Source organism: Ambystoma mexicanum, chromosome 3q (assembly GCF_040938575.1).
Source record: "Ambystoma mexicanum isolate Mex_15411 chromosome 3q, UKY_AmexF1_1, whole genome shotgun sequence".
Taxonomy (NCBI): domain Eukaryota; kingdom Metazoa; phylum Chordata; class Amphibia; order Caudata; family Ambystomatidae; genus Ambystoma; species Ambystoma mexicanum.
The window spans coordinates 153273516-153301182 of record NC_090926.1 but is presented as its reverse complement, the minus strand read 5'-3'; the positions used below and the strand labels follow the sequence as shown (position 1 = coordinate 153301182).

At 43.6% G+C, this 27667-nt stretch overlaps 1 protein-coding gene across 4 annotated transcripts in view; it reads left to right on the top strand.

The window, feature by feature from the left end:
- AVIL (advillin) overlaps positions 1-27667 on the top strand; it is a 289148-nt gene that overhangs the window by 221840 nt on the left and 39641 nt on the right. For all 4 annotated transcript variants that reach the window (XM_069653359.1, XM_069653362.1, XM_069653361.1 and 1 more), the window contains 2 exons: positions 20336-20481; positions 21192-21336. In XM_069653359.1, the coding sequence (XP_069509460.1) occupies positions 20336-20481; positions 21192-21336 (291 nt within the window). The remainder of the gene's footprint in view (positions 1-20335; positions 20482-21191; positions 21337-27667) is intronic.

Genomic DNA, 27667 nt, shown 5'->3' with positions numbered 1-27667 from the left:
GCACATAGCATGCCTCTGGTTTTCCAGTTAACCATGTGCTCCACGAACCCGTTTCGTACATAATCCGAATCTGTGATTATGACCAGTTCGTGGAGTTGATGTTGGACAGCAGTGAGGATGGCTTGATGCACAGCCATCAACTCTGCCACTTGACTACTTTGGGGACCAATCTTGTACCCAGCGTAGGGTTCTGGGACCTCATTCACCCATGCATTCCCTACGCCGGCCACAAGTTCTTTTTCCCCGTTGTTGTCAACATGGTAGGAGCATCCATCCACATAGATAGTGAGCATTCCCCCAGACTTGTCTTCTTCAAAGACTTTGTGTGGGGAATTGAGGTATGCCTCCATGTTGTCCTTGATTTTAAGACTTTCGTCCTCAAGACAGTTTTCTCTGGCACAATCATGCAAGTCAGCCAGACCTTGCGCGAGGGGACTCTTCTTGTTTTGGCCATATCTGACCTCCACAGGAAAGCCCTGCATTGACAAAATCCAGGAAGTAATTCGGGAATTACTTACATTTCCAGCCCGGATTCTGTCACTTTGGAGATATTGCAGAGGCTGGTGTGGAGTCTCCAGTATGATGTGTTCCCCCTGGATAAACGGGCGGTAATTCTTCAATGCCCACACCATTGCCAGGAGTGCCTTCTCACAATCATTGAATTTTTCCTCCACAGAGGATAAAGCTTTACTCGCATAGGAGATTACTTTATTGACCTTGTCGTGCTTTTGGTATAATACTGCAGTCAAGCATGCATTAGAGAACCCTGTCTCCAAAAAGAACTCCTTGTTTTTGACAGGGTAAGAGAGGCTTCTTTTGAGTTGTCCTACTGCCTCGGCTTGTTCTGGACCCCATTGCCACTTGACCCCCCCCTTCAAAAGATGGTTCAGGGGTCTTGTGATCTCTGCGTAGTCCTCAATAAACTTTCTTCTGTAATTAGTCAGTCCAAGGAGGCTGCTTAGTTCCTGCAGAGTTGTGGGGTCTTTCAATTTCTGAAGTGCTTCCACTTTCTTTTCCTGGGGACAGAGACCCTGAGGAGTAATCTCATGCCCCAAGAAATTGACACGGGTTCTACACCACTGTGCCTTTTGAAAGGAGAGTTTTGCTCCGGCAGCCCTCAACTGTGTCAGAACATAACGGATCTCTGCTATGTGTTCCTCCACGGTTGAGCTTTTGATTAGAACATCATCTACATAGGCCAGGTTACCCCTTTCACCCAGGTCGGGCATGGCCTTATGTAGATAAATGTTGAATTCATTGCCGGAGTTGATGTATCTGAAGGGAGTCCGGGTCCATGTGTACTGCTGTCCCCCGAAGATGAAAGCCAGCTTGTATTGGTCCTCTCTACTGACAGGCACAGTCCAGTATCCATTGGTCAGGTCTATTGCAATGAATACCTGTGGCCCTCGGATCTGGGCCAGCCCTTGGTCAATGTAGGGAAGAGGCCGCCGAAAAGTATGGACCCGTTTGTTGAGCTCCCTAAGGTCGGCGCAGAGTCTCCACTGACCGTTTGGCTTCAAAATCCCCAGCACCGGATTATTGAAGGTGCTGTGGACTGGACGGATTATCCCACGGGACTCAAGGTTCTTAATTATTTCAGTAAGGGACTCCATTGATGCGAGAGGCAAATGATATTGCTTCACAAACACTGGAGTCATGCCAGGGTCCATGGGAATGGTTGTTGTGTGGATGTCAGTGCGACCACAGTCATATGAGTCCACTGCAAAGAGATCTTGAAAATCCAAGAAAACTTGTTTCAACTTTTGCTTCTGCTCCAGAGTCTCACAGGCATCAGCTAGGTTGACTCTCTCTTCAACCATCTGCAGGAAGCCTGGAAAGACTTCTGGTTTTGCTATCTCAGCGGCCTCCTCCAGCTGGGTGGAGAAGTCCCTGGTCAGAGTGCTGAGTTGGACTGGTGGCTTCAGGTGGGGAAGGCAGTCCTCGCGGACTTGGAAAATCACCTAATCCCTCCTGAAGTCACAGGTCACATCTTCCCTACCATAAGGGCAGGAAGTGTACACCAGGAAATTCCCCCCATGCCGGGTAAAGATCCTGTCTGGTGTTGTGTTGTCATCACTATCACTGTCAAAACAGTCCTTGGGGATTGGTCCTAACAGTTCATTGCCTAAATCTATGGAAAAATGACGGTCATCAACCGCCATTCCAATAATGGTGCCTGCGGCTAGAGTGATTCTCTTTAAGTCGCTGTTATCCACCTCTATTGGAATGGTGTCATGTTCTATATTGACTAGTGGTGTTGGGTTTACCCCCAACCCTTGCTGTTGGAAGGAATCATTTAGATGAATATAGGCGTCAGGGTTTTCAATTTCTATCGTCTTTTAACCTTCAATTCCAGGGAGAATTGTCGGGTCATTTCTGGGATGGTGACTTCCTCTCCAATCTGAATTTCAACTGCATAAGGCAGCAGTTGAGCTGACTGAAATGCTTTCTCTGGGTCATCAAAGCCCATGGGATTATCCGCTAATCGGGACCAAGCTTTGAAGTTGATTAGGTCCAAACTAATGGCAAAGCGATTGAGAATGTCACTGCCTAAGTAAAAGGCGGCAGTGACATCTCGCACGACGCAACAATTATGGACTATGCTCTTTGTGCCTATGGAGATTTTGAGCATACACCTGCTTGGCAGGAGGTGTTTGGAATTGGGTGTTTCCAGATCCATTTCCCATTTGTCTATCAGTTTGAATGTGGGAATGGCTGGATCTTTTGGGAGTTGGCGGGACATGGCTTCGCTGATGAAGCGCTTACCGTTGTTCAAACACACTCGGGCGAGAACAGAGTCCTTCCCTTCATTTAACTGAACAGGGATGAACAACTGCTCTCCAATTTGCTGAATATCAGCCAGGCTCTGAGCTGATTTCTCATCTTTCTGGACTGTAGGAGTGGGAATTTCAGATTGTGAATTTGTAAAGAATTTCAGCGTGTCTCCTTCCAGTGTGGAATGCCACCTTAAACTGGAAGGAAGGTTGATTTTCAGAAATAGAGAGGACCCCCATCACCAGTTTTTTGCCCTACTGCTATTACTGTCTGGGATTTGGTTGTTCTGGAAGTGAAATTCTACTTGGTCAGATTTTTGTTCAACCATGTGGCAGGTGCCATTTAAACTAACATGGTTGACACTCTGTTTTAATTTTATCGGTCGGCTAGTCTGGGTCCAGAGGACCTTTTTTACACAGTCTATTAGGGGTGACAACCTTTGCAGGAGGTCATTCCCATGTAAACAAGGGGTGCCCTCTGGAGTCACAACTATGACCGGGTGCTTCACCTTGTGTCGCCCACTTTTTACATCCAAATCCGCAGTCCCCTCGACAGGAATTTCCTTCCCGTCGAAGTTCTGAAGTTGACCAGGAAGAAGGGTGAGAGGAATTTGGTAATTCTCCCCCCTTCCCGAACTCAGTTTATCAAAGGCCTTTCTGGACAGAAGGGTAGCTTGGGGTCCAGTGTCCACCAGTGCCAAAATGGTACCCTGCCCCTGTATTTGGACCGGGGCCTAGAATCTTCCTTCCTTCTCCTCAAGGGGGCACAGATAATGTACATTTTTGGACAACTGATGGGTTAGTTTTGTAGGTTTGGAGACTGATAGGGAGGTGATTTGGGCAGAATTCTGTGGGGAGTCTTCGGAATCTGAACAGAAATGGTGGCAACTAGATATGGGAGAGGTTTTGGGTTCCCCTGGTTCCGGTTCTAGGCTGCCCCACCCCTCTTTGGAGGCAGTCACCAGGATGGGTTTGAACCAGGGGATTTTTATGCTGTTGGTTCTGGGGTTGGATGATGGGCGGCACTAGCTCAGTCCCCACATCTACCCAGTCTGGATTTGGATCTGGATCTTTTGGGACCTATTTTTCTTTGGGAGGAGTTCCCCCATCTCTGAAGGAGAAGATCCTTTTCCCAGGATCCTCTGAGGATCCCTCTCCTTTAAATTGGAAGATTTGTACCTCCTCCTCAAAATGGGTCTGTTTGGGTTCTTTGTTTCTCCTACCCCCCTCTGCTCCTTGGGTGGCAGACTTTCAGGGGCAGGAGATTTTGGTTCTGGTTCCTGGGTTTCCTGGGGCTTTTTACAAGTGGGGAAGGAAGCTTCCTCCAAGGCTTGACACCCGCCTTCCCCTTGAGCCTCCCCCCTGGGAACCGGTGGGTTGTCGGTGTTCTTCCCCCGTCATTGCTCTGGAGCACCAGGTCCGGAGTTTGAGGCATTCTGCGCCGGCATGCTCATCTGAGGGTTCTGTTGAGCCCTCAGCATGTGACCCAGATCCTGTGCCATGTTTTGGACCTGGCGCTCTACCTGTGACACCCGCTCAAGCTGATATGGGGTTCTGTTGTCTCCCCTGGGCTGATCCCTGGAAGGGTAGCTATCCCTTCTCTTGGGGAAAGAAGGATGGATGATTTTGGGGTTTAAAATGTTGCTGGTACCTAGGGAAGAAGTTCTGTCCAGGATTTGGGGAATTTCTGCCCGCCTGGGGGAAGTGAGGAGGGAAGTTCCCTGGGTTAGCTGCTGTTTGGTTGGATTCCCCCCCTGGGGCTGGAGGAGTCCACACATAACCCAGGATGGGGGTCTATTCCCCTTGTAGCGGGGATCTATGTAGTCAGGGGAGTGAGGGATCCCATTTGTGGGACTACCTCATTGGCTCCCTGTCTGTGACTGGCCCGAGGGCCTTCTGGGCTCGGGATTATTCTGCTGTGCAGGCAGGTTTTTAGGCCCTCCATCTCCAAATCTAAAATGGGGGTAACCTTCACCTCTGCCACCTTAGCAGCAGCAGGGGTGTTGGTTGGTTTGGGGCTTTTTGCATTATTTTTGTTTTCTATGTGCGTTTGCACCTCATAAATTCGTGTGGCCTGTTCAATGACCCAGTCTAGTGATCTTTTCTCATGAAAATCTCTCACTAGCTGGGTCATGATGTATTTGGGGAGAGCGCGGAAAAAATTATTCACAAATTCTTTGCTGTCCGTGCGCACCCTTCTGGTGGTCTGCGCAAAGGCATGTTTTAATTCCTGCACAAATTATTGTGGGGCCTGATCCTCCCTACATTGCAAGTTGTAGGCTGCCTTGCGAGCCTCCTGAGGATTTCTGTGCACAGAAAAATGCTTCAAGATGGCCGCCCTATAGGTGGACCATCTAGAATGATTTTGGTCCTCCAGCCCCGCAAAGAAGCTGGAGTATTCTGGTGAGATGGTCCATTTCACATATTGAATACAGCTCTGGGTGTCCTTCAAATGGAAGGTTTCCATCATCTGCACAAAGAGCTCTAAGTGCTCCCAAACAGAATACTTAGCGTTCTTATGATAGGGCATGATGACGCTCCTTATCGCTTTGATTTGCTTTAGGGGGTCCTTACGCAAGGCCCTTTTTGCCTTATTGGCCTTTTTGATTCGGGTAACCCTGGTCCACTCCTCCTCTGACTCAGAGGCACTGCTCCCAGAGGTGCCTGTCTGGTCTTCTAGGCTCTTCTGGATTCTGCGAGCCTGGGAAAGGCTGGCAGAATGTGGGGACCTAGTCTCCAGTGTCCTGGGGTGCTCAGAGGAGTCTTCTGATTCCTCCTTGCTCCCAGGATTTGATGAGTACCCCCCCCCACTGTCCTAGCTGGGCGGAGGTTTTCAGGATGCCCTTAGTGGGCCTATTCTCATGGAGTTCCCCACTAAATTTCACAGTCCTTGGGTACCCATACCCAGATGCCCGCTCATCCATTCCTGGGATTTGCTGGTCTATGAGCCCCATATTTCTGATTGGATTGAAATCTTCCATCCCCATGGCCCTGGGCTCATGTGCGCCAGTGGACATGGGGGTGGCAGAGTCCAGGGATTGGAAGAGATGAAGGCCTCTGGTACTAGGGTTCCTGAGGTTATGCTCAGGTGTTTCTCTTTCCCAGCGAACCTCATCTCTGTCAGCCCCTGCTCCCTGTTGCCATGCAAGAATTTGAGCTTTCTGTTCCTCAATCAAGACCTTGCTAGTTTCTATCAATCTCTCTTGCATAGCTACCTGCCTGTGGAGGCTGTCATTGCTCTCACAGAGAGCCTCATGTTCTCTCTGTGCTTCCTGTGTTGTTTTAGAGCACTGGGCCAGTCTTTGCTGCAGGAGGGTTACCTCCTGAGTCCTGTCCATACTGGCCTGGTCCTTCCTTGCTAGAGCCTTCTCCACCTTCCCGGTGTGCTCTAACAATCTTTCATGCTCTTTTTGGATGTCACCCAGTCCCTGAAGGACCAGGTGATTTTCTTGTATTTTCTCTTTTAAATGACAGACTTCCTGGCCTATGGTGTCCCTTTCCTGCCTCTGTGCCGCCAGGTCGTCCCTCTGTCTTTGGAGCGCACCAGCTTTCTGGCGCTCTTCATCCAATTCTGCCTGGGTGTCCAGGTCTTTCAGAATTAATGTATTGCTCTCTTCTTTCTCTCTGTCTAGGTGGCTTTGCAGGGTGACTACCTGCTCTGCGCATGCCCTGTTTAAATGTATTTGTTGCTCCAGCTTTTTCTGGCTCTGCAGTAGAGAGTCCAAACTTTCTTGGTACTCATTCTGTAGGGCCAGCATTCTGGTGTTCTGGTCTGCCTTTTCCTGCTGCAGGATACCCATGTCCTCTTTTATTTTGGTTAGGTACTGCCTACTTTCATTTTCGGATTCCTGGCTCCTCTGTAGCCTCTGCTCAGAAGAGTCCAGATCAGTTTGGGCCTTTTCTAATGCCTGCAGTTGCCTGTTTGCCAGATCTTGCCCTTCGGCATATTTGTCCTGTATTGCTCCAATATATAGGTATAGATATGCCGCTATTTTGGGAATCTTGCTTTGCTCTTTCTTTGCCTTAGAGGCCATATATAGTTCACTTAAGGCCATATGTAATGGACCCTGGTCTTGCCATATGTTTACCCCTGTTGCAGTGACCTGTTCTGTGATTGCCTGAAACCACACATTCTGATCATGCTCTGTCCATTCACCCCTTACAAATAATGTATGCAATGGGTGTTCTTTAGCCATATTCATCTCTACCACAGTCGCCATTCTGGAAATATTAATTTCCTTCCTGACTTACAGAAGTTTATTTTAGTTTTGCTAAACAGACCAATTCCTTGGAAGTGTTCCTGTTGAGGGGTGCTTTTCACAGTATAACACAGCGTGGTAGCCCAGCAGGGATTATGTACCCCACTAGTTAGCACACTGTATTAGACTGTCACAAGTGGTATATCTAATTCAGAAATCTCGGACACAAGCCCCCAATCTTGTAAATGATTTCAGCCCAGCAATCCACCTAAGTCAATGCCTAGCGTGTGATGCACAGCTGGAACCCTTAATTATATATTTTTGTCTATAAGTTCTTTTATTTCTGAATGATGTACCCTTATATCACGCCTCTCTCTTAGAATCCCCCCGGTCTCACTGAATCAGAAAGCAGGCTGTTTTGCAAAGTTAAAAGATTTCTTTTTATGAATTTGAACAATATATATATATATATATATATATATATATATTCATTCAAAAGAAAAGTTATGGTTAAGTTGCACTACTAAAAACCTATGCAATTCCTTAAAAAAACTTTACAAACGTGCCATTATGGTTCAAAGTAAAACCGAAAACCCCCTGAAATTCGCCAGTTATGGTAGGTTGAGCAACCACACCTGCCCGCACCACTGTGCACTGCTAACACTACACCGAGGACATGAAAGATGGCATCACAAATGTCATTGATGACATCACTGATGATATCACATGTGTAGCCCCTTTGTTAAAGGGACGTTATGGTTAACAGTAAAACCGAAAAACACTTGACATTCTTTGATTATGGTAAACTAAGCAACCATAACTCGTGCCACCTACGTGCATTGCTAAGACTAACACCCAGGACATCAAAGATGACACCACAAATGTCATTGATGAGATCACTGATGACATCACATGTCTGGCTCCCTCTTTTTTCATTTAGTGATATATCTTAGCCAGTAAGATTTAGGAACAAAAAAAACAAAAACTACTATATTTGTAGACTTGTACTTCAAATATGTTTTTACCTTAATTCATTTGGGGTTCACTCATAGCATATGAAACATATACATAGGGAGAATATACACTTGAAAGATACCAATGCTTTCTGTGTGTGAAGGCAATCAATAAGGTTATGAACACTTTTTTATTGGTCTGCTGTTTTTTTTATTACTGTACTTTCTGTGGATAGGCTCATATTTGTATTCGCATTACTCTCTTTAGGATGCAGACATATCATGTGATAGTTATTCATAGGGAAGTGGTAGATTTGAAGCAGAACAATCATTTCTGTGCATAAAAATAATCAGGTAGGTTATGAACAATTTCTGGTTCTACTGCTGCTTTTTTGCGTACTTCACTTTCACTGTATATACTCATATTTCTATTTGTTCTTATGTCTTTGTGTTTTGTGTGTAATAATGAAATTATATAGGAAGTGGGTTTCATTAGCTACTTATGACATGCTGTACACAGAACTCTAAGAAGAAAGCATTTACCATTTTACTATTTAACATGGGAAGATTCTGAATATTGCACCTCCATTATGTATGCTGCACACAATGCGTATGTTTATATATGAGTACATTATTGTACTGTAAAGAACTTCATAATAGAATGTTATTTATATCAATGCCTTGTTTAATGCACCACATAGCTCATGTCATCTATTCCAATGGTCCTTGACAGTTTTTTTTTATCAACATTATAATAAGACTCCCTTCTGTAGACTTTTCATGAAAAGTACATGCACATGTGATATCATCAGTGATGTTATCAATGACATTTGTGATGCCATCTTTCATGTCCTGGGTGGTAGTGTTAGCAGTGCACAGTGGTGCGGGCAGGTGTGGTTGCTTAGCCTACCATAACTGGCGAATTTCAGGGGTTTTTCGGTTTTACTTTGAGCCATAATGGCACGTTTGTAAAGTTTTTTTAGGGAATTGCACAGGTTTTTAGTAGTGCAACTTAACCATAACGTCCCGTTAACAAAGTTTTTTTGAGTGAATTGTACGGGTTTTTAGTAGGTCAATTTAAGTGTAACGTCATTTTAATAAAAAAAGGTTTTTACTGAATGTCACAGATTATCAGTAGGGCAACCTAACCATAAGGTCCCTTTAACAAGGTTCTTTTGCTAAACAGTATACACCTTGCGAAGAATGCCACATGACAATATACTGGCGTACAGCACGGTGACATGTCCAAGAATCAGTACACACTTAACAGTAAGATCTATGCCTCGTGGACAGTGTGGAAATAGATTTTATATTGATGTAGGAATGTCCACATTCAACATTTCCCTTACACAGCACCAACACTTATTGGTAGGCAGCGACTAACAATGCACTACATATTATATATTTTTAGCAAAAGTTCTACTTATCTGAAAATGACATCAGCTAAAGCCATCCCTCCTCCCCAAGAAACAGCAGCACTGCTGTAATGAAGAAGCATGAGAAACAGTGCCGCTACCTTGCAAATAACAAACACACAAAATGTTTTGCCGTACATCTACCGGCCCATATTACCGTTTGTTGCATCTTCTCTCATTGCCGTTCGCAAATTGCCTTATTACCTGCCGTACCAAAAAATAAAGCCACCCGTAAACAAAGTAAATATTCCGTTAAGAGCGACCTTTCACAGTGTAAATATATTTAAACAAAAATAATTGAATACACTTCATGTACTTTCTATTTCTCAGTAAAATACATATACGCAATAATCTTTTCCAGTAATAGTCTAGATGTGCAAAGCAGTAACGTATGCTACTAATAAATAGGATTACTGGTTATAATCCGGGGCGGCTTTGGCGAGTCGGATTACAAAACAAAATCCTTTTTCAAGATGGCCACCATAGAAAGGGAAGGCGGTTGTTTCATACATAGCCCCTCTTCCCTTTCCATTTTAGCCTGCAAAAAACACAAGTATGTGACTTGACGCAGAACCTGTAAATAAACATACAGCGACGTACAAGGTAATAACTTACATTTTGAAATAATAGACAGGATTGTAAAAGAAAACGTTAACATTTTAGAGTTCGTAAAGTAGGTTTATTTAACAAGAAACTGTCAGAGACCATCGGAGTAATCCCATTTTCAATTGAATGATAAGAATGGTTGTAAGGGCGTCATTGCAAATGTTAAAGATGAGGAACACGTTCGTTTTTTCCCCATCCACAAATTATGGGTTTTGCTTAAAGGAGCTGCTTTGTTTCCACAGTGATTTCCAAGAAGGCGCCATGACCTTCGGCCTACAGCGCCATAAATGATGTGATGTTGCTCCGAATAGCGAGTTCAGTGTACGGGCAAAGCGGGCTTAGGGTGTCGTCCCACATAATTGTTATGGACAGGCAACCGCTCACGAGCAGTTGTATTTGCCATCCAAAGAAGCCATCACTCTGCTTTTGGAAACCATGGCACGGACAGTACGGCAAGATGTACCTGGCCGAAAAACGTAACAGAAAATATGTGTCAATAACCAACCTCTAGGAAAAAATTCCAAAAAACACACAAAGAATGTGCAAAGTAATACACAAATGTAAGTGGTCAAACATGACATTTAGTGAAAATTGACCATGTGTAAATGTAGTAACAGGCTACAAATGCTGAGATTCTGCATGCGCCGTAAGGTAAAAAAAAATGCCACTACATAGGAAAACGATAAATGAGTTTTGAAGACAAAATGAATGGGCACGTAAAAAAAAAAAACATGTCGTGATTTTAAACAAGACCGAAAGGAACGTGTAAAGTGATATACAAAGCTATGTGGGCAAACATAACGTTTCAAACAAGAAATATTAACGCTAAAAATGGGTGAGTGTAATCATTTCCTGCAAATTTGGAAACTCTGAACTCTCTATTATTGGAGGGAAAATATAACAGCGCAGAAAGATCATACTTCAGTTATATTGGCACAAGTAGAGTTTCAGAAATTTAAAATTAAAACACGGGTCGGTGTACAGTGGTAAGGAGTAAACTTACATAATATGTACTGCCTCCATTCTTTTTCGCCAAGTCAGACACCAACGTATTCACACCGAAAAAATCTTCATGGACTGATAATGCATGTGCCTTAGAAGCATTCTTAAAACATAACCTTATCCATTTCTATTTGTTTTCCAACCTTTCATTCTTTGAATTGCTTCTAAAGTTTCCCTTTCGCTCAAGGTCAAAAAACAATTGCCCCTCATCCATTCACTCGGATGCGTGGGCCTATTGAGCATGCAACTAAAAAAGCAACTCATGTGACCTTCACTCAGAAGGCAAATACATTCTTACTTTGCAACAACATATTGAAATTCAATTATGAGAACCGCTACTCCCATACACCTCCAGAATTGCTGTTTCCAGCAAAAAGTGCAGATGGCGGGCTTAGCTTTCAAAACTTAATACGCCAGTCTGACTGCAATATTATTCCAAAAACATTGTAACCCAGACGCACTAATTGGTAGTGGTACAGTGAGCACCAAGTTCCATTGAACCGTATGACTTTGGTGACAAGAAACCACCACTTTTTCTGTTTGTGCTGCCACATCCCATCCCACCCTCCTTAAAGGTCACCTTCTGAAATAGTTTTTCATAAGTGTGACAAGTGCAATGCTGTCTTGTGTTGTATGTGTTACTGGCGATCTCCGCGTACACCAAAACATGAATAAAAGATGGCGGGGCAGTGAAGAAAGCGGATGTGCTTCATGATGTTCCACAACCAATCAGGGAAAGCGCCACATGTCAACAGACTATGGGGAAAGTCTATGGGGAAAAGAGACGTTTTAGACAACGCTCTATAACTTTTACCCCCCTGGACCAAACATCACCAAACTTTCCAGAGACATTCAGAGTGGCCCATAAATAATTCTTACAAAGTTTGGTGAGCATTCGTCCATAGGGAAGCAGAGTTATAAGGCACCCATAAAGTACTCTTCCTATGAAACAGCAACTTCACCATAAGTACACAGCCACTACCGTGGCTATGTAATATGCTGCAGTGGTTGTGCGCAGGGCCTAGAGTTTTGGGGGTATGGCCAAACATATTTAAATATATGGGTGTACAGTGACTTATAACTCCAATGCTTATAAGTTCGTTCTTTGATGCATGGCCTTTGGCCATGCACCCAACACTGTACACCCTCCCCAGAACCATCTGAGCAATAAGCGATAGTACGGGTGTATGCATTGCAGTGCTATGGTGTGGTGGTTGTAGACAGGGCCTAGAGTTTTGGAAGTATGGCGCACGGCCTCCTACGGGCTGCTGTACATACTGCCCACAATCAATGTACCATATGAAAACCATGGTGCCTTATAACTTTACTGCTTATAAAAAGACCATGCACGCAAAACTCTACATCCTGGCCATGACCACCACAGAATATTGCACCCATTGTGGCTTGTAAGTCCACTACGTATAAATTGATGTTTGATACTACGGGTGTATCTATAGCTGTGATATGGTGCAGTGGTTGTGGCCGGAGGCTAGAGTCTTGGGTGTAAAGCCATATACATGCAAATGCATGGGTGTCCAGCATATAAACCCATAGTGACTTATAACTGCAGTGCTTATAACTGTATTTTCGGGTGCATGGCCTTCAGGCTTGCAGCCAAGACTCTATGTACTGTCCACAACTACCACAGCATATCGCACCCATAGTGCCTTATAAATTCTCGATGTACAAATTTGCTCTTGTGTACATGGCCTTTGGCCATGCATCCAAGACTCTAGTCCCTCCCCACAAACACCTGATCAATAAGCGAGACTACGGGTGCAGGTATAGCTGCGATATGCTGTGGTGATTGTTGCCAGGGCCTAGCGTCTTGGGAGTATGGCCTGCGGCCTACGGCCATGTACCCAAGACTCTAGGCCCTGGCCACAACCACCGCAGCATATAAAACCCATGGTGGTGTATAAATTAATAGCACACCTATACAAATAAAAATAGGAACTACAGCATCTACTCAATTGTAGTGTTCGCTAACACCACACGTGTCCTTAAAACAGTTTGAAGTTACCTGCGCACAGCACGGACTGAAGTACTATCCTTATGAGACCCCTCATTTTCAGAACTTACAAACATCCCGGACAAGGCGGGCATGGCGAACACATCATTAACACCTGCCGCCTAAATAAGTACAGTATTTCACCCATCTCTTACTCTCTGGACCTCCCCAAACACTGTAGCAGACCAAAACAGTTGGCGAAACAGCATATCGTCTCTGGTTGCGACCGCGCTGTCGTCGGATCCAAGATGTCGGGCACATCCACACATTCTGACGCACATCACGGCTCGCTGCAGCCAATCGGCCAATCGGCGAAGATGTTGCATGTCCATGGTCATGATGCCACCCCCTAACCGATCGATATCTTGTCCGCGGAGTGAACAGGGAAGTGTGACCGCGGAGCGGACATAGATATCACTAATTTTTGGAGACATATTTTTTGGTCGTTTTAAAGGAAACTACTGGATGCATTGTCACCAAATTTACAGAAGCACGCTTCGGGAGCAAGCCCCTGCCCCTGCCGCAAATGTGGTGAAAATCCGTCCAGCGGTTTGACCTGTAGGCGTGCGCAAAGTTTTTCCCCCATTCAGTCTATGGGAAAAAAAGACGTTTTGGGACCCCCCCTATAACTTTTGCCTCCCTGGACCAAACATCACCAAAAAAATTCAGAGTAGCCCATATACTTTTTTTGCAAAGTTTGGTGAGGATTCGTCCAGGGGGGGCGAAGTTATAGGCCGCCCAAAAAGTGCTCTTCCTAGAAACAGCAACTTAACCATAACTAGTGGCTGTGTAATATCACACTATTAATATTTATACAATTATCACCATTGGTGATGTCACAACAATCAACAATCTCTTAAATCAGTATGAGTATGTATAAGAAGAATAATGCAGCATAGAATAATACTTGATATGGATAGGAAAACAATGCAGCATAGAATAACACTTGATGTGGATAAGAAAACAATGTAATGTCACTTTTTCCCCCCTGTACACTACTCAATGCGCCCTAATATCAAGATGAAGAGATGGAAGGAGAGAACACAGGTTTCAGGAATAAACAATCTCAACCAGTACAGTTTCAATCCCAATTCCCCCCAGCAAGCATAGAGAAACAGGAATGATTTCAAAACAGGTCAAATGCTTTTGAATGTGGTTTGAAATGAATGGGAAAAATCACTGAAAAATGGATTTAATTCTCTAAATTGGATTCAAAACTAGTGGGAGCCGCTTAGTATAGTTTCAGATAAACACTAGCAATGATGATTGAATGACTAGCAAATTGGAAACTGAATTCTGAGGTCGGATGCAAAGAATAGCTGTTATACACGTGTTGAAATTACGCCAAACGCAAATTTGCGGCAAACTTTTCTTCACGCGAGAAACATCATTGCGGGAAAACTATGAGGAATGCGAATTCTTCAATATGACACTTAAATTTAGTTTCTAGCATGTACGGTATGGAAGTTACAGAGGTTTTAGTAGGGGTCGATTTTTCGCAAAAAGAGTCAAGATTTTCAAATGAAAGGTGCGCTTTTGAAATTACAAACAGGAATTTCTTTACACTAGGGAGTCTATGAAGCCACAAGCTACACGACAGCACAGCCAGCGATCCAGTGACGCTCCCGGATGGTTTCTACGCTTGCCTTTCTTCAGCAAATATATTAGCAAAGATGAATTTATCACTACAATTATCAAAGGACTATATGGATGAGGGAAAGATTCAGGAAAAAGAAAAGAGATTCTACAATGCAGTTCTGGATATGATAGAATGCTTTGGATAGATTTACTTAAGGATAAGATACTGGCTATGGACAATTCTATGTTATAGATACTCACAACTATGGTTTGGAATAGGCCTGTCAAAGATTTTGGACTGGAATTCTACTAGCCCACCGGACAGGATTCAGGCGCTGGGATTCTGCATTCAGCACGGCACTCTGGACACTGCACGGCACTCTGGACTGGATCTGACGGGTTGGTTCTGGGTTGCAGCTAGCAAGAGTTCTTGGCAACAAAGGAGAAACAGCACAGCCCGGCTGTTCAATTTTTGGTGTGCCCCTTGGAAGTCTGGGGTTTAATCAGGTTGCAAGATTTCAAAGGCCAAGCTAAGAAGGGTTCAGCTTTGGAATTGGGCCTCTCTGCTTTCAAAGTTCTGGAGTCTTAGATCTGGGTTCTCCTGCAGAGTGCTTCACCAGGAAATCAGTTTATGGGTGCATCTGTGTGTCTCTAGGTCCTAAACTGTCCCTACTTATGTCTTTCCCAAAGGGGTGAGTAGGCTGAATTATACTAGACACACCCTCTAAGAATTCTATTGGTTAGAGTCTCACCCCTCTCCTGATTTGAGAAGGAACACATGGTTTCATGATGATGTGGCATTTTACAATCCAGGGAGTACCTCCCCTTTGTTTCAGTACAGTAAATGTATTTTCCCATAAATCATATTTACAATATCACCAACTTGCTAATAATACATATTCACATCACAGATTTAGTAGAGCACGTATCCGTCCGAGTCCCAACTCAGTGAGTGCTTCGGTTCAAATTTGAAAGTTTTTCGCGCTTTTGGTTGGGTACCCAGTGTCAGATCTGTCCACATTTTTCTCCATACATGCGCATGACATCTGGGCATAATTCTGTGAAGTTTCATATTTCTAGCAGTATCACAATTGCTACAACATCAACATTTCGGTAGTCCTGTCTCTGAACATCGCACAGAGTTCAGAGTAGTTTCAAACTATGAGCAGCATTTTCATATTCTCAACCCATGAACTACAGAATTGCAGAAAGTTTTGCACAGTTTTCTAGGAGTCTTTTTCAAAAATATATTTTCTACAGTTTCAGATACACAAATCTGTCTAGTCCCACCCCCATGGTTTGGTGGGCCCAGAGCAGTCCCAGGCTCTCTTCCTGCTGGCAGTTGGTTTCTGTTGACACCCGAATTTGCATTCCATTTCAGTCCAGGAAGCCTATTGTCTCTCTCCCAGAGAAGCAGAGCAAAACCCCCTCCTCCTTTCATTAGCATCTAAATGATAGTTCCTGGACAGAGAGCAAAAGGAAGGCACCCTTTGTTGGAGCGAACTGTGGAAGTGCTTTTGAAGTCCAGTGGGGCTGGCCTCAGTTCACTGTAAAACTCTTTGTTTAAAATTGTCTTTTGCTAAAATAACCTTTACATTTTCAACAAATATACACACAGATCTCTTCATTCCAGTCTTTTTAAAACATAGAAATTGAATTGTAGCAACCTATATTGCTTTTGATGGCAAGTCTCTTCTTTTCCACAATTTGATCTTAATGTACAAGTTTAACTAACAGTATAAGTAAATGACAGCTCTGACACAGGCGAGCGGCGGTACTGCGCCCATATCTGACATATTTTTCCAGGAATGCACCTTTTTGGAATGGGGATATTTTTGTGATGAAATGTGCTTCTCCTGACATTGTGCTTATGGGGATTCCTTAAATAAGGTGATGGTTAACACCCAACAAGGATGTTGGATCTTTTCTGATTTTTGGGGAACCATTATTTTGCAATTTCAAAAGCCAAGGAAAAACGGATTTTAAAGCACTTCTGGGTTTTCTTTGGAATGTGGTTCTGCCTTTTTAGGTAGTTCCATTTCACTCTGTGGGCAGCCCAATGACAGGTTTTGGCAGTGTGGTCTCCGGTTCTACCGCTGACACAGGCAAAATGGATTGGTGGCCTATTTTTCCGGTTCCCTTGCGCACTTCTCAGAGATTTTTAGCGCACATCAGGCTTTTTGACGGCCATTCTGTTATTTCTGATGAAAGCAGCACACAGTGATGTTGCAGGGCAGAGCCTAGTGGGTCAGAACATCCCACAAGATGTTTATAGAGACATTTGTTGGTATGGCCTCACCCGGAAAAACACTGCAAGATCCTGCACGCCCTGCCTTTTTGTAAGTTCTTGATTGAAATAATTGGCGTGATGCAAGGAAAATTAGTGAACCCACAGTATGAGCCTTACATCCTTGTCCTTCACAACCCAAAGACAACTGTTCTGGTCTTTCCTTGCCATCTATCTGTATGCTACAATGTAGAGTAAAACACCCATGGCACTTGTATACTAAATTCTTACCCTGTCTGGCAAGCTGCTAGCTGTTATTGTATCCCTTTTAATTTTTCATTTTTGTAGGATGTCTTGCGTTGATGTCAGTAGACGCTTCTCCCTTGCATCTTTCAGATGGGTTGATTTATGTGCCAAGTGCGATGTACATTTTGTTATTCACTTTACTCCTCTCAAAAACCAATAAACAAAGATAAAATAAAAAAGCAACGGGATGTGACCGACAAATCAAATAGGCAGTTTTTTTAAAACCTTTTATATAGGAAGAAGGTCATTCACAGAAATTCTCAAATTAATAGGGACATAAATAGCATTTTATGTTGGTTTAAGCCGATGCAAATCCGAAAGGGACATACCCTTTGAAAGTTTAATTGAAAGGAATCACTGTTTAAAAGTGTTATTTTTCAATATGAGATAAACGCACATGGGGGAGGACCTATAGTTGAAGAGAACAGGCGTTTGGAGTCAAAGGTCCCATCACAAGAACAGTAGAATTTCACTTACTTCTGTGTCAAAGGTAGAAACATTGTAGGGTCGAGTGAACTTTACCATTTGATTCTAAACAAGAAAATTAAGCACTACAATCTGTAAAATCTGTTGGTGGGTATGATAAAATACATTGATCACCCAAACTACGGTGTAGGGCATGGTCTATGCTCACTATTAATAATTACATAATTTGTCCATCTGCAAGGATCTTCCTAAAGATTCATCTGACTTGACTCGGGTAGTGGATTTTTAGTTGGAATTTTTAGTTGAGCTGATTTTCAAGATTTGTCTGTTTTTACATGCCTTTGCTTTCATTTGTTCAGTTGTTTATTATTTTGTTTCGTATTGTTTGTATTCTGTGCTTTGTTGAAGCCCTCGAGACCTACGGGTGAGTAGCGCTTCACACAATTTAAAATGAATGAATAAATTGTTCATTGTGGTTAAAGTGAAGGCACTGTGGGAAGTAAACCAAATAACCCTTTTGACGGTGTGGACAGGGATAGATGAATTATCAGGTCCCGTTTTATGGACACTTGGCACCGGTGCAAATACAATTTTGCAAGGTATTAGTGCGGGTGCAACGTTTGCACTAGTGCAAATACTTATTATCTAAATGCATTCTTTTCACAATGCTAATTCCGTCCAAAATTGCCCTGCACTTATGCTTAAGTTTCTCAAATGTTTGTATTAAGGGCCCAGCTAGTTGTCCCCTCTTATGTGAACCCTTTGACAGTTAAGGGCTTTGCCGCAGACGTGTCATCAGAACGGCATTAAGAAAGAGTTACAGGGATTTACCCATGCCATTTCTGTCAAGACACAGTAGACCATGCTGTGCTTATTGTGGTAATTTATAGAAGACTGGGGATTGCCAAGACACTTAGTAGCTATAGACCTTAACTTCATGAATGCTTGATAGATATACTCTAATTTTTTTTTATTTTTTTTATTGAATTTAGCTGAAATTAATCAACTTTTTCAATTATTACAAAAAACTATTCATCAGTCATATTATACAAAATAACACAGCAAGAAAGCATATAACGATCGATTAAAACAAATACCTTAAGTCGAAGGCAAAAAGCTAAAATACAGTAATTTCAGGTCATTTACCCAAAGTGTCAAGTTCAAAAGCAAAAATATTAAACATCAATAACACTTAGTTGTCACAGCTAAATATTAAAACTTAATATTTTTAAGAATTAAATAAAACACACACGAGGGAATATCAAAAAGAAAAAACAATAAAATAAACCTAGGATGTGAATCTTGGACTCAGACTTAGCAACTTTTCATATAAGATTTCTCTTGATGTTCCTAATCAGAGTGCGACTGGCTGAGACAACTACAGATGTCATTTGTATCAACATTCATGATTTAGCTCAAATAAAATAATCTTAAAACATTTATTCCAGTTCTAGGGCATTCAAGAAGTTGACTATTGCTATTCTAATGCTCATGCTTTTAGTAGCAGCTATGGCGACCCATCTGTTTTCTGGTTTTATCTGTTTGAAGTATGCCATATGTTTAATAAAGTGTGTTTGTCTTAAATTCATAAATTCTGGACAATCTGTAATCACATGCTCCAATGTTTCTTTAATGGTAGGATTTTTACAGTAGCGACAACAGTTGACCTCTAAGGGAATCAGTTTCCTTTGGGCTTGGACATCCCGGGTAGGCCATAAATTGAAGCGGAAGCGGAATATCGCATTTCTGATGGCAGGGTTAGGTGCTTTACAAAGATAAGGTTCTATTTCTCTATACCTTTTTGGGCCGAACACGGACGAATTAAAGTCTTTATATTTTAGACAACCAGCTCGAGTGTCAATCCAGTCCATCATATAAAATGTTTTCTTAGCACGGACAGGATTGAACACAAGAGTGTCAATGGAGATGTCAGCATTTATCATTATAGACATGATATTTTTGGACCACTGTTTAGGAAATTCATGAGGTGATGACAGCAGGTAGTTTGACACGATATCTAGTGTAGAAACGTTCAAAGTGGACAATAGACATTTCCGAAACAAACTACACAGACGCCAGTTGTACATTGCCATTATTGATGTCAGCCCTAATTCATAGTGAATCAAGGCACCTGGGATACACTGAGGAAGATGAAGAATCGCTCGCCAGAATTTCGCTTCCAATAGGTTCAGCAAAGCTGGTTGGATTACTTTTTGATTCTCCAGACCATATAATATAATTGCCACTACATTTTGTGTCCAAAATATTATGGCAGGCTTAATGGAGAATTTACCATATTTGAACATAATTAATCTTGTTTGACGTATGGTCGCGATTAGTTTCTGTTCAATTTTGCACACTTGGGAGTGGAGCGATGGAAGACCATCAAATATGAGGCCTAAATAGACATAGTTTGGAACTACCTCTATGATCGTATTTTCAATTTTCCACTCCAATTTATGATGACGAGTGCCTCTGGGTGCATACAAGACAATTTTTTTTTTTTTTACTGTTTACAACCAACTCATTGGTGCTAAAATAAGTGCAAAGAGCAGTTAGCAGATTTTGCAAACCAATAGGTGTTTTAGAAACCAAGACAAGGTCATCTGCATACCAAAGAGCTATACTCTAATATTTCGCTTGCAATATGTTGAAGAGTTACGTTTTCTCAAGCGATGGAGTTACATGTGTGTCTTGTTATAAAGGTTTACACAAAATTGAAATAAAAAAATCGATCTCATGTTGGGTCATCTGGATAGCTCTGATGGTCGTGGTTTTCTTTGGAATCTGGAGCTTCCATTTGTCCTGTTGAATTTACAAGTGCTATTTCCTATCCAGGGATCCAGTGGCGATGAGCGAGAGATGGCCAAGCAGCTGGCTGGATTGATCTCCAGTGGCAGTGAGGAGACACTGGCCGAAGGGCAGGAGACGGTGCAGTTTTGGGAGCTTCTTGGGGGGAAAGCCCCATACGCCAATGACAAGAGGTACTGTTGCACCTTCTAAGTTAATTACCTAACCTGCACTATAGCACAAAGTCATGGCAGGTTGCTATGCATATTAAACATCAGATAACATCTCAATACTTCCTGGGGCCACATCACATCACATCTCCCCTAACCTGTACATCTATAGCTGTCGCAGGTAGTCATTAATGCCTTTAATGTGATTATCATGCAAATGGCATGATGCCTTTACCCTACTTTAGAAACCCACCAGTAGAATTTATTTCCCACAGAGCATCCAGGACTAAAGACCCAGTACTCTCCTTCCACATTCAAGTTGGCCCTGGGGTCACTGACATGATGACATGTTTGCACAGCGCAATGTCCAAATAATGTGTAAGCCAACATGCTTGATAAAGTTGTATGCCCATGTCACTGATCACACATTTCAAATACCTGGGGGTCTCAAATAGCGCAGTTCCTAATGTATTTCCAGACTTCAAAACCTCTTCACAAACATCCTTGAGATATTTAAGACAAATCAGGCATTAAGGTATATTTGCATGTTCAAAACCCTAGGCCTGAGATGTCTGTGCCTAGAGACGCACGCTTAACATCTGCTGGTTGTCCACTACAGCAATACAGTTGCTGGTACCATCCAGCCCCATTGTCTGCAGCATATAGGAAGGTTCTTCAGGTTATTGGTCCTAGAGTGACTTTATAAGCATTCCAACAGCGGTAATTTCTTTCAGACTCCAGCAGGACGTGCCAGACTTCCAGCCCAGACTCTTTGAATGCTCAAACAAGACGGGGCGCTTTATTGTTAGCGAAGTAAGGGACTTCACCCAAGATGACTTGAACGAGACTGATGTTATGCTGCTGGATACCTGGGATCAGGTAAGAGGCTGAATGCTTTTTCCATATATAAAATAAAGGTTTATACTTTGAGATATTTGTAAATCACCAGCCTAGCTGGCAGAGCAATGGTGTACAGAAGAGGGGGGAGCAGGCATGCTGTGTGGGGACAGTGTGTGAAGCAGGAGTTGGGCAGTGTTCAGTAATGTGTTCTATGAGGAATAGATTTCTTTCTGAAGTGTGGTAGAGCTTAGAGCTGCCTGAGTTGGTAGGTCGCTCCATGTTTGCAGGAACGTAGTAGGAGAAGGCCCATAACCATTACCTGAAGGATCCTCTGGCCTGGGGTGACATATCAAATGTATAATTCTGCATATTCACATATGTTAGTGATTGGTAGTGGAGAGACGGATTGTCCCGTGGCAGGTGGGTCTGCAAGTGGTTACTGTTCAGAGGTTATGCCGGGGGTTCTTGCATATTGAATGGAATAGTAATCTTCAGAGAATGTGTGAACCGCACTTTAAGCGAGATTGCATAAATTGCAATTTACCCTTGAAGCTCATTCCTTTTGAAGGCTGGAAAAAAAGATAGTTTCTGGATCATTTCCATTTCCTTCATTGGGAGGAGCAATGGCTTTTGGCTGAGGAACCCCCCTCTTAAGTCTGTGGCAGAAAATGATATTGTAGAAGAAAGAGGCTCTGATTTTACCAGAGAACATTCCACTTGGAAGAGGTGGAGGCTAATTTGGAGGAGGCTCTAACATGCTTGCTCACTGACCTCTTCAAAGCCCCACCCAACCTGCTCGCTGGTCTTACTCACAACTCTGAAACGCCAGACCTGCTGACTGACAATTCCAAAAAGCCATCCTCACTCCCATCTTGCTTACTAAGCCATTCCTATAACCTCAGTGTTCTTTCCATCCTGCTCACTGATCTTCTCTGTGACCCCAGTGTACACTCGTTGCTGCTCACCAACTATAACCACATAACTCCAGGCCCCCACCACAATGACCACACTACCCGAGCCAAGCTACCATTCTACCCACTGATTTACTTCCTGTCCTTCTCACAAACCTTCTCTGCATCTTTAGACTGGGGTTTTCCATTTTACTGACCTTGTCCACAGCAACAGTCTAATTCCAGCCTGATCAATGATATCGGCAAAAGGCCCTGTCTGCTTACTTTTCTGCTCACAGTCGCTGACAAAATTCACATCCTACAAACTGAATTAATCTTCCCCAGGCCACTTTCTGCACTTTGCATGTTACTTCTGCCACAGGCCCCCTACAATCATTCGCCCTAAACTATCTCACACCCCTGGATCAGTTATGCATGTACACTGTGCGCACAATACATTCAATGGACTCTAGTAGCAACAAAACAAAAAGAGGAGGGTTGCAGCATGCACAATGACTCCTAATCCAAGGGATTTATACTAAGGGCAAGACAGGGGCATTCCTTGCAGAAGGCATACAGCCCAGCCCAGCTCAGTTGCCATTCCAACAACCACAGAGTACACCCCTTCTTGCTCCTGCTCAAAAACTTCGCTGGAACCCCAGAGCACATCCTTTCTAGGTCAGTGCCTTCCCAACATCCCAGTCTACTCCCTGTTCTGCTCAGTGATCCCCTGCTGCCTCCCCTCCACAACTACAGAAGTCTTTCCATCCTTCTTGCTGACCTCCAATGGCGATAGATTTATCCAATTAAATAAGACTGATCCATTGAAAAGAAAGTAACAACTAGCCAAAAACTGACTATTAATATTCTGATGTAGTCCAATATCCCGTTCAACCCCCCTACCTTCACTCCCGATGGAGGGCTTGGGGGGAAAGGGAATAGGGTCTGAGACATGTTTCTCTCTGCGGATTATTTGGCATAGTTAATCTGGCTTGTTTGAGTGTGGTCTATCTTAAACGTGAACCTAACTAGTGGTTGACCATCCTCCTGGCCCATTTGGTTTCCCAGTGCACCATTCCAATGGTTCATCTCTCGATAACATAACGGGTATGGCACCTGATCTCACCACACAAGAGAGAGTGGGTCTCTTCCAATGCATGCTTTTTTTGTTCTTTTTTTAGCCTGGGTACTTCTATCACAGGGACCTGACACCTACGATCATTATAGCTTTATAGACCTGCAGCGAGGGCCGCAGCAGGCATTATGGGCCCTAAAGACCGAGTTAATGGCCCGAGCAGACTGAGGGTCTTTAACAAAGTATGAGGGGCCATAACGCCCAGTATCGCCCGAGCTGCAGGTCTATAAAGCTATTAGAACACCCTCAGTGGCCCACTGTTCTAATTAAGCACATTTCAGGTGTGTTTTTTTTTTACACTACAAAAAACATAAACGTTCAAGAATTGCACATTCACATAGAGTAGCACAACATTTCCAATGTGCATCTGCACACACATACACTTAGCATGAACATAATCAACTTACATTTTCAAGTTTTTCTTCTTCATTGCTCATTCCCCTAGAACGGTGCACCGAGGACATCAGGGCAAGGTTGCACGTTCCTTTATTGCAGCAAAATATGTTAGAGGGCACGTTCCACATTACTAAAGCATTCAGCTTCTCCTTCTCGCCAACTTCAAACGCTTTCCCTGATAACGGACAACGCAACCACTTCCCAGCCATCAATGGGCGGCGGCAGCTGCATCGGCGAGACCACAGTTCAGCACCTGCAATTAAAATTGGGGGCCATAATCAATCTGCGTGCTATACCAGTTCGTATAGCCCACAGGTTGACCAATCACAAACATCAAACACCCTCTAGAGTATCTTAAAATGAATTAGGAAGAGCTTGCCCTTAAGGAAGCCCATAGGGATCTGTAGGGAGGCGGGTTGCCTGTGGGGTCCAAGTTGGGAGGGGCCAGCACTTGTGATACTCAGCTTGGGGTGCAACCTGGTGGGACGTAATTCTCAATGAGACATTTTACGGGAAAGGTTGGGAGGAAGTAACCTCTGGCCTGATGATATTTTAGAATGAAACACTGCTTTTGGGCTTCTAGTATTAGAAACCGATTAACAAGAGCTAATGGGTCAAGGAGAATAGCGCCATTTGCCGGTCTTTGTGTCTAGCCTATTTTCTCTTTTGTGCATATTTCCTAGAGGTGACGAACTTAGGAGGGTGGGTAGACTAAAGTGTGAGAGAGGATTTGGTTTGCAAGTTTGGGCATTGGTCAGATGTGAGGTGAAATTAAGGAAACAGTGAAAAATAGTATGTTGGAAAGTGAAAGGGCTCAATTCGCGGATAAAAAGGAAGAACATTTGGCAACGTCTGAACAAGGAGTAGGTGGATAGGATTTTGTTACAGGAGAATTTCCTTTTGGTCGAAGTCGAGTATTTGACCAGGAATGCTGCAGCAGTTCAAAAGCCAGAAGGGTTTTCACTTTGTTCAAAGAAGAACTGTCAAAGTAAATTCAGGAGGGTGCAGAGGGATGACGAGGGGCGAGGTGTGCTTTGTTGCAGATTGTATTAACGGGCAAAATGTATATGTTCAGAAACGTTTACAAGTCAAATTGCGGACACATGAGTTTCTCAGTGTTAAGCTCTGGTTCTTTGGATCAGGAGGCGTGATCGGTCTTTAATATTACGGTTGAGCCAGAACTAAACAGGTCAGAGGGCAGTGGATCGAGGGAAATGAGGTACAACATGGAATATAGAAAGTTAGTAAGACAGTAAGACCTGGGGAACCCATGAAGAAGGATGGATCCAGAAGAGAAAGGTCTACACATTTTATTTTTCCCAGGGTGCAGTGCGTTCAAGCTTCTCGAGCACTGACTACAAAAGTGTCTCAAGGGAACTGATTAGGGATGTATGTAATCAGATGATAGAAGAGGTCTGTCTTTCTGATTACATGTGTGCCACTCTGTAGCGGTTGGTGCATGAGGTCAATGACCCGCAGAAGAGTGGATGGAGGCTTAATACCTCATTACTAGATGATAAATGTGATTGACAGTTTAGTCATAGACATCCAGAATTTCTGAAGAGAGAATATTTACTCGGTCCAGCATGTGGGGGCAGTTTGGGGTGCACTGATGATATGTGAATGGTAGGTTAGTAAACGTTGGCACAGAGGTTAAAAGGAACAAACCAAAGTAGGGTTTGAAACTTGAGGGTGAAGGAAAACTTCAGGACCGCAGAAGCAGCTGCAAACCTAAAAAAAGCTGACATTATGTAGGGATAACCGTAATTTCAGAGGAAAGGAAGCATAAACGTCTTTGTGGGAATTACCACCCGATCTGACTCTTCGAATGACTAAGATTCTTATTAAAAAAATTCAGCTAGGGGGGCAGGCCTGATACTGAAGCTCATTCATCACTGCCAGGCAGGTTTTATCAGAAACCGGGTGGGCCTTCCAGAATCAGGGCTATCACTGATCTCATGGAAGTGAATGGGAATCTGAAGGATCCCTGATGGTGATAAGCTTGGATGGGGAGAAAGCTTTTGATTGGGTGAATTGGACATTTCTGAAACAATGACTAGCCAGATACAGGGTTTCTAGAAGGTTCAGTAGTTTTGTGGGTACCCTATAGACCAATGCCAGAGCGCAGTTTGTTGTACATGGACCTATATCGGAGGATTCCAACTATAGCAGGGCACTAGGGTAGCTTGCCTTTTTGTTGTATGATCTGTCACTGGAACGGTTCTTAAGACTTAATCCGGCAAAACAAGATTATTATGAAGGGGCAACATTTGGGAATGGTTCCCTCAAAACACAGGCATATGCCGATGACGCAAAACAAGGGGGTGGGGCGTCTGGGAATCTCTCTACCAGCACGAACACAGCCCAAGGACCTGTTCTTGCGTGAATAACCCCTGGGAGAGACTCTACCAAGTTTTTAGCTCACTGTCCCTTTTACAGAGAAGACATTTCCCTGCATATCAGTCTTTGTCCTGCCCAGGGGCAGTCCAGAACCGAAATACTAGGCAATTCTCCTCTGAACAAGAGTACCATCAGCAACCCCAGACACATGTTTCAGCCTTGTTGGGCAGCATCAGTGAGGTGAAGCTGTGTCTCTCTAAGAACAGTGAGCAAGGGGTCCACGTCTGGATCGCCCTGTTAACTTAGGGTAAGACCCAAAGTTAATTTAATGTGCCAGCACAAACACAGCCCAATGACCTATTCTTGGGTCAATAACCCCTGGGAGAGACTCTACCAAGTCTTTAGCTCACTGTCCCTTTCACATATGCCGATGACGTCCTGCTCCTGGTCTCACACCCTGAAAAGTCGATTCCAGCCTTCCTGGAGATTTTACTAAATGATATTGGTGAATCAGGTTATAAGTTAAGAACACACAAAACAGAGTCAATGCAAATCTTGTGCACATGCTTTAAGGGTCACATAGCGGGGTATAACTCTAGGATGGGCTCAGGTGTGTCGGGATAGAGATGATGAGAGACATGAAGGGGATATAGAATCTCAACCAAAGGAAGATTTGAAGAGAAATTAATTTGGATTTTTCTAGGTGGAAGGTGCTTGACTTTAGTTGATGGGGGGGATCATATTGTAAAATTAAGTATCTTTCCTAGTATTCTCTACTTGTTTCGATACATCCCACATAGGCAGAGTAAGAAAATATAAGATTATGGGGCATTTTCTATTGGGCTGAGTAGAGAGAGCCATGTTTGCATGAAAAACTATAAGGAAGGCAAAGGGTGGGAGCGGATTTGACTTTTCAGAATTTAAAGCATATAATGAGGCGTGCATCCTAGTGTACCTTTAAAGATTACAGAGTGGTACAGAGAGGAGCAACATGGATGGGTCTAAAGGAGGTGATGCTGGCCCTGTTTTCAATTGGAGACCACAAGAAGACAGAAGGCCTCATTACGAGGCTGGCACTCCCGTAATGAAGGGTGCCGGTACGGGACCGGCACCGTTCATTACGGGATGCCTCATTACGAGGTCCCCTAGCGGGACCCGGAACAGATGTCTGGTAAAACCAGACGTCCTTTCCGGGTCCCGCGAGGCGACCAAGGAGCTAATAACGGGCCTGTTATTAACGGGCTCGTTATTAGCTCCATCCCCATTCCCATTGAGCCCTATGGGGGCTCAAATGGGAATGGGGATTGGTTCTGTGAATGAGAAATGACCGGGTCCTCCAAGGTTGGAATGACCCGGTAATTCCTCATTCACCAAACCCAGAGCTGGAACCCGGTATGGAGGCAGCCATGCCCTTAATAAGGGCATGGCTGCCTCCACACACGTAATGAGGCCCAGAGAATCTCTCAAGTGGGAAACCCGTCTCACATATGACGAGTGAAGGAGCTCAGGTCTGTTTGTAGAGTGGGCCGGGCACGCTGAAATGTTGGGACTCGTCAATGATCTGGAATAACCAAAGGTTCAAAGTGAAGGGGGCTGCATGTATGGTGGT